Source organism: Nymphalis io, chromosome 14 (assembly GCF_905147045.1).
Source record: "Nymphalis io chromosome 14, ilAglIoxx1.1, whole genome shotgun sequence".
Classification (NCBI taxonomy): domain Eukaryota; kingdom Metazoa; phylum Arthropoda; class Insecta; order Lepidoptera; family Nymphalidae; genus Nymphalis; species Nymphalis io.
In genome coordinates this window covers 1,891,688-1,900,136 of record NC_065901.1, presented here as the reverse complement: position 1 = coordinate 1,900,136, position 8,449 = coordinate 1,891,688, and the positions used below count along the sequence as shown (strand labels likewise).

Sequence of the window (8,449 nt, the reverse complement as noted above, 5' to 3'; positions counted from 1 at the left end):
TTGAAAAACACAAAACTTGTTGGTCATGCGCCTCTTTCCAGTTGAGCCGGATTTGCCGTCCGAACAGATTATGAGAGTGAATCGAGAGGCATTAGTTTTTGTGCACAAACTTACACTATAATATGTCATGCGCAGTTTGCGTCGCCTTCGATAGCCGTTGTGACCTCAGTCAGGAGGACATCATTTATTAGAGGAAATCATCATTTATACAGCATCCTTAACTTACCACCCAATGCAAATAAATTAAAACAGCTCAACACATCAGATAAAATTTTATATTTGCATCAGAAAAGATTTAATTAACATGTTACATATAGAAACCTCGCATTTAACGTAGACCTTGAAATAAAGAAATATGACCTCAAGTATGATATTGTAGTTATGTATCAATCAATATACTTTTATCAGTTCATAACAATGATTTAATATGTTTTAATGTATCATGCAATCTTATATAAATATTATAAAAGAATCAATAGACTTATTTTATAGGTTCAATAAATTTTATACTTAAGAACTATCTTAAATTATGAAATAATAATAGATTTCATTTAGAATCAATTTTCATTAAATTAAAATAAAATAACCTAATTAATCTATTTAATATTAATTGAGTATTTATCCTCTACAATATTATGATTTGAGCAACTGAGCCTGCAGTGCTGTTCTGTAAGAACTCTCTTCATTACTCAACTGTGAAATGTTGACAACCGATATGGTGATATACTATTTTGATGCGTGTATTCTTCAAATGTTATGATTATTACGGTCAATGTCGCATATCACTTTTTGACATTTCACGACCGTTTTCTGTGGTGAGTTCCGATTTTGTTCTACAGCTATTTCTATGAAAGGTTATTCCATTTTAATGATAGTAGCCAATTTTCGCAACGTCGTTGAGTTTGTCCAAACTTTTGACACCCTCGGAATATGTATCGAGCTAGGAAGATTTTCAAAGTCAGTAAGTGTTAATTGAGAATCACGTCGAGTTCTCCTTTTTCCAATATAATATGATATTAAAGCTGTAAGAATTAGAATAATTAATATTAGAAAGATAACCATGGATATGGTAAATGCATTCCAAAATCCAGTTTTTTCTGGATAGTTTGGCTTTTCTGTTGTATCATCGTGGTCAGTTGTGATTGTGCCACTGGTTCCTGGTGTTGTATCTGGAGTATCAGGCTCTGGTGTCATATCAGATTTTGTTGTTTCTATATTGGATGTAGATTGAAAATTGTTATCTGTTGTTGGAAACACAGTTGTTTGTGTTCCATCGTCGGTTGGTATTTCAGATTCCGATGTCGGTGATATCGTTGTTGTCGTTACATACTTTGTTATTGTTGTTTCAGGAACTCTATTTGTAATTGTTGAATCGTTATCTGTTGTTGGAAACACAGTTGTTTGTGTTCCATCGTCGATTGTTATTTCAGATTCCGATGTCGGTGATATCGTTGTTGTCATCACAGGCTTTGTAATTGTTGTTTCAGGAACTCCATTTGTAATTGTTGAATCGTTATCTGTTGTTGGAAACACAGTGGTTTGTGTTCCAACATCGGTTGTTATTTCAGATTCCGATGTCGGTGATATCGTTGTTGTCATCACAGGCTTCGTAATTGTTGTTTCAGGAACTCCATTTGTAATTGTTGAATCGTTATCTGTTGTTGGAAACACAGTTGATTGTGTTCCAACGTCGGTTGTTATTTCAGATTCCGATGTCGGTGATATCGTTGTTGTCGTCACAGGCTTTGTAATTGTTGTTTCAGGAACTCCATTTGTAATTGTTGAATCGTTATCTGTTGTTGGAAACACAGTGGTTTGTGTTCCATCATTGGTTGTTCTTTCGGATTCCGATGTCGGTGATATCGTTGTCGTCGTCACAGGCTTCGTAATTGTTGTTTCAGGAATTCCATTTGTAATTGTTGAATCGTTATCTGTTGTTGGAAACTCAGTGGTTTGTGTTCCATCGTCGGTTGTTATTTCAGAATCCGATGTCGGTGACATCGTTGTTGTCGTCACAGGCTTTGTAATTGTTGTTTCAGGAACTCCATTTGTAATTGTTGAATCGTTATCTGTTGTTGGAAACACAGTTGTTTGTGTTCCATCGTCGGTTGTTATTTCAGGATCTCTAGTTGTAATTGTTGAATCGTTATCTGTTGTTGGAAACACAGTTGTTTGTGTTCCATCGTCGGTTGTTATTTCAGGATCTCTAGTTGTAATTGTTGAATCGTTATCTGTTGTTGGAAACACAGTGGTTTGTGTTCCATCATTGGTTGTTCTTTCGGATTCCGATGTCAGTGATATCGTTGTCGTCGTCACAGGCTTCGTAATTGTTGTTTCAGGAACTCCATTTGTAATTGTTGAATCGTTATCTGTTGTTGGAAACTCAGTGGTTTGTGTTCCATCGTCGGTTGTTATTTCAGATTCCGATGTCGGTGACATCGTTGTTGTCGTCACAGGCTTTGTAATTGTTGTTTCAGGAACTCCATTTGTAATTGTTGAATCGTTATCTGTTGTTGGAAACACAGTTGTTTGTGTTCCATCGTCGGTTGTTATTTCAGGATCTCTAGTTGTAATTGTTGAATCGTTATCTGTTGTTGGAAACACAGTTGTTTGTGTTCCATCGTCGGTTGTTATTTCAGGATCTCTAGTTGTAATTGTTGAATCGTTATCTGTTGTTGGAAACACAGTTGTTTGTGTTCCATCATCGGTTGTTATTTCAGGATCTCTAGTTGTAATTGTTGAATCGTTATCTGTTGTTGGAAACACAGTGGTTTGTGTTCCATCATCGGTTGTTCTTTCGGATTCCGATGTCGGTGATATCGTTGTCGTCGTCACAGGCTTCGTGATTGTTGTTTCAGGAACTCCATTTGTAATTGTTGAATCGTTATCTGTTGTTGGAAAAACAGTTGTTTGTGTTCCATCGTCGGTTGTTATTTCAGGATCTCTAGTTGTAATTGTTGAATCGTTATCTGTTGTTGGAAACACAGTGGTTTGTGTTCCATCATCGGTTGTTCTTTCGGATTCCGATGTCGGTGATATCGTTGTCGTCGTCACAGGCTTCGTAATTGTTGTTTCAGGAACTCCATTTGTAATTGTTGAATCGTTATCTGTTGTTGGAAACACAGTGGTTTGTGTTCCATCGTCGGTTGTTATTTCAGATTCCGATGTCGGTGACATCGTTGTTGTCGTCACAGGCTTTGTAATTGTTGTTTCAGGAACTCCATTTGTAATTGTTGAATCGTTATCTGTTGTTGGAAACACAGTTGATTGTGTTTCATCGTCAGTTGTTATTTCAGATTCTGATGTCTGTGATATCGTTGTAGGTTCAGGATTCTGTGTTGTGATTACAGGTTGAGTGGTTGTAGTAATCTCTGGATAATCACTTGTTGATTCCCATAGAGTCGTATCTGACATCGTGGATGTAGTTTCTGGCTTAGTTGTTATAGTTGTAGTTGTTGTTTCAACTTTCTCATAAATGATACATTCCTCTTCAACAGTTTCTGGCGGAATGTATCGAAATGAATCAACTAAAACTATTGAATCTTTGGCCGCCATTCCAAGTATTGATATCTGAAAAACAAGAATAAATTCTATTATAGGATATAAAACGTTACTACATATTTTTTTGTAAAAAATAAAGAAAAGATAAATATATTTTCTTAGAAAAATTCTATGAAATGTTTATTTGAATGTATCATTTAGTTTTTTTATTGTTTAAAATTAAACACGTTGTTTTGTGTTGTAATTCTTTTATTGAATCACTAGACAGTTTGTAATTTAATATCTTTGTTTTTTTTTAAATGAATGGTCAAATGTACTAAATGCTTATATTTATAAATAATGTCATGCCCGTGATTTTGATGCGTGGAGTTAATGTTTTAGTATTTTAATGTTTTAATTAAAGTGTACTAGAAAATTTATAATTTTATGTAATTAGTCATTCAAATAAAAATACAAGTGAAGAAATATTATTCTTGGCAGGCAGGAGAGTAAAAGAGATACCTCATGTTGTCACCTACGGTTTCCATTAAAATGTAAACCAGACAACTAAGTTATCACTTATGATGGTAGAGTACGAGAAATAAAATCGTCGAGTCCAGAGGTAGGCTTACTGGTAACGTAATAGTTTAAAAGATAAATATCCTATCAAAAACATATTATTTATTTTATTTTTTTTATTTTATTTTTTTATTATATCTGGGAAACAAACAGTACACGCTACATATACTACACAACAAATTAACTCGATCACACACCAATCAAGTTTCCACTCAAAACTAATTCATGTATTATGTAGAGAAAATCTCGCAACGCGGTCCTAGCACCTGAAAAAATTCTAAGAACTCATTTTGGGGTTAGAGATTTTTATTTCTCATAAGAATAAACAGTTCACTTAAAATGAGATTACAGATAAAATGAGATTAAGCCACGTCAGTTATTTTATTTAGTATCTATGGAAGCAGCTTCAACAGCTTTGTCATAAATTGTTTCCCAATTACTTACCAACATTTATAGTTACCGTATCAATATTAGACATATTTATTTCTATAATAAATATAATTACTTGGCAATCGATATTGAAATCTACTGACATAAATCAAATATGATTACATAATCATATAAGAATCTACTTTTTATAATACTCTTTATTACACCGCGCCTAGGCCTAATATAATTATGCAATATTATATTTTGGTTGGAGTTTTTGTGGTGTCGGTTTTGTCTATAAGTAAATTTATAATACAGAGCCCAGATAAATCAGTAGTAAGAACGCATGAATATTTATAATTCATCTCGTGCTCGGCGTTCAAGTAAAACATCGTGAGGACACTTGCATTTGTCTAATCTCATTGCAATTTTGTTATATGTGTATTTACCAATCCACATTGGAGCAGCGTGGTGAAGCTCCATACCTTCTCCTCGAAGGGAGAGGAGGCCTTAGCCCAGCAGTGGGACATTCACAGGTTGTTATTTTACTTTACTACTTTAGCATTTATAAGTATGATATATATAAAGTACAAAAGTGAAAAAGCCGAGATGGCCCTGTGGTAAGAACGCATGAATCTTAACCGATGATCGTGGGTTCAAACCCGGGCAAGCACCACTGAATTTTCATGTGCTTAATTTGTGATTATAATTCATCTCGTGCTTTACGGTGAAGGAAAACATCGTGAGGAAACCTGCATGTGTCTAATTTCACTGAAATTCTGCCACATGTGAATTCTACCAACCCGCATTGAAGCAGCGTGGTGGAATAAGCTCCAAACCTTCTCCTCAAAAAGAGGAGAGGAGGCCTTTAGCCCAGCAGTGGGACATTCACAGGCTGTTACGGATATATAAAGTACATATTTGTAATTAAAACATAATCCTGACTATGTATGTATATATCTATACTAATATTAGGAATCCGAAAGTTGTTTGTCTGTTACACTGCTACACTAATGAATTATTTTGATGAAATTTGTTATGAAGCAAAATTGAACCCTAAAAAAGGACATATGCTCCCTCATAGCTGACCCCTTACCAAGCGCGTTTAAAACTAGTTAAAAATAAATGCGAAAGTGAACTTGTTTGTTTGTTTGTTTGCTAGGATTTCACCTCTAAACTACTCAACGAATCATCATGAAATTTTACATACACTTTTATTGGTATAGAAGCACCCCATTAGCACACGGGCGAAACCACGAGAAAACTACTAATAAATACAATTTAAAGCTTATTTTTATAAGCTTTTCGAAGTTTTCTGATAACGCTCTAAAGCGACTTCATTATATCAACCCGGTTAACAACGGCTTCCAGACAATAAGACTATAATCCTATACTTTGATAACTTCATAGACAGATTAAGTATAATAGATATATTCAATATAAATCACCATTATCGTCTGATTATAATATAATATTTAATAAATACTATAAAAATGTTATTAACATTTTTATATTTAAACGAGAGAACATGGTGATTAAACTTTGTGCAAACCCGTCTGGGTGCCCACCACACTGAAAGGTGAGTGAGCCAGTTTGACAGGCATAAAGTCAACATATTAATTTCTAAGGTTGGTGGTGCAATCACGATGCATGGGATGGTTAATATTTCTTACATGCCAATATATACAGGTGGTAGTGAATACTGAGAATCAGGTGGCCCATTTGCTAGTTTGCCTACAATTTTTAAAATAAAAAAAGTTTGTACACTGAACGGATTTTGTATATACTGGGATACAATATCATTTGATAAAAAATAAATTACAACTTTTTAATTTACAAACAGTTTTTAGCTATAATGATAATCAGATTTAAATCTAATACAAACTACATGTGCTATAAATATAAATGATTCCCAGACAAATATTCATTTCATATAATTCATTCATCAAGCAACTGATTTCAAAGTCAAAGTCAAAAGTCAAAAATCTTTATTCAATATAGAAGCGTTACACTTACTTATTGATTGTCATAAATCTACTACCTTTTTTAATAATTATATTCATTTTTATTTATTTATTTATTAGGATCACTAATAAAGTACACAAAAACACATGAAATTACAGTTAACAAAAAGTGTTACCTCAAATACAGGTGATAATTTATATACAATAAGGCAACGGGCTCATTATATCACAAAAAATCCAAATATAAGACAGACCACTTTTCAAATTACAATAATTAAAAAATATATATTACGGGAATAATAATAATATATGGATAATTAATTAATATTGGTTAGGTTAGGTTAAATTTATGACTTAAAACTTAAACATTTAGCATTTGTGACGTAAAACATTTGCGAGTTAAGTGTTTGTCAATTGATTTTGTATAAAAATATAATAAATAATACAAAAGTATAGTAGACGCTTACTATGCATAGCATGCACAAAATAAAAGTACAATAAAGTAGCACAAAGGGCGATGGAGCGTGCTATGCTAGGCATCTCCCTCGTTGATCGTGTACCAAACGCGGAAATCCGACGAAAGACGAAAGTCGAAGATATTGGGAAGCGTATCACGAGGTTAAAGTGGAGATGGGCTGGACACTTGGCCAGACGAGAAGACGGAAGGTGGACTAAAGTCGTCACGGAATGGTGGTCTAGAGAAGCAAAAAGGCCAGAGGGCAGACTACCTGCCCGATGGTCAGACGATTTTAGGAAAATGGCGGGTGCTCAATGGATGCGTCTAGCACAGGACCGGGAGAATTGGCGCGCCTGTGAGGAGGCCTATGTCCAGCTGTGGATTAATGTATGCTGAATATGATAAAAACTATAGATATGTAATAAACAAATATATAATTATAATAAAAATATAAATACTTCTGTTTTCAAATAATTGGCACCTGAATAGCTTCTAAGCCATTTTTATTTCAAACCTTGGAAACCAAATACGTTTCAAGTAATTTCCGTAGGAATAATAATATAAAAAAAACCTCATGCATTTTAATAATGTATCAGATAATCGAATATTATTCTCTTTTAATCTATAACATTATTATTTTTGATTTTGCATATTTTGTACGTCATTAAAGTATTTAAACGATAATCATTTAAATATTCATTATAGATTCCATGTAACGTGCTTTACATGAATAATGAGATTAATGATAGCCACGATGAACCAGCAATAATGTAGTTGTAGATCGTGGGTTCGAATCCATGCAAAAACACTGAGTTTTCATGAAATTGATTTGTTTGATTTGGTAAAGAGAAACTTCTTAAGGGAACTGCATTTGTTTAGTGCAAATATGCTAAATTTATATTCGCAAACCAGCTCTGCTTTGTGGAATAAGCTGAGATAATACCTGCGCCTAACAGTGTGACAATAAAGTGTCGTAAGTTTTACTTACATAGCCGTTATATGTACCGAATCCAGTCAGCTTCATTCTGGCTGTACGCCACCCGCTGACAAAATTAGGGTCCATAGCGATGATCAATAAATTCCCCACAACAGCGTCATTTCCACCCTCTACTATCTGATTCGCGAGTATCGTAATCTGATCAGAGCTTGAGGTTGGTTCCATATACAGATTCACTTCAATAATCCCATTACCTGACATTGAAAATTTAAAAGATGAAGCACAACTCAGAATTTCATTCGGATAAACGTAAGTGATTGAGCTCGCATCAGGGCTCTCGATTGGTAAATTTTCATAATATCCAACATTCCACATCAATCGGGTAACACACACTCCCAATTCATTACTGAACGTACTATTAAAGTCATTTTCGAAATCAAAAGTAACACAATCGTCACATATCACACTATAACTGAATATCAAGACGAAAATAAAATAAAAGTGACAGCGATCCTCCATCGTATTCAGCTGACTCAAATTGAACGGCGAATTTCTATGATTAGGACTATATTTATAAGGCTTGATTCATATTGTGAGTACGCTACATACGTCTACGCGATAAACTCAAATATCGAACGGATTTTCATAGTTTTTTCACTAATG

At 34.0% G+C, this 8,449-nt stretch overlaps 1 protein-coding gene across 1 annotated transcript; it reads right to left on the bottom strand.

The window, feature by feature from the left end:
• Positions 1 to 855: 855 nt before the first annotated feature.
• Positions 856 to 8,305, bottom strand: LOC126773478 (mucin-5AC-like). Its single transcript, XM_050494430.1, has 2 exons — positions 7,838 to 8,305; positions 856 to 3,570 (listed from the first exon to the last, which is right to left on the bottom strand). Exons 1-2 carry the CDS (start codon positions 8,303 to 8,305, stop codon positions 856 to 858), a joined length of 3,183 nt encoding a protein of 1,060 aa, XP_050350387.1.
• Between the last annotated feature and the right edge of the window lie 144 nt (positions 8,306 to 8,449).

Coding starts and splice junctions, on each gene's coding strand:
- LOC126773478 (XM_050494430.1), bottom strand. CDS start 8,305: ATGGAGGATCGCTGTCACTTTTATTTTATTTTCGTCTTGATATTCAGT. Junction 3,571..7,837: donor TCGGTACATATAACGGCTAT/GTAAGTAAAACT, acceptor CTTGTTTTTCAG/ATATCAATACTTGGAATGGC.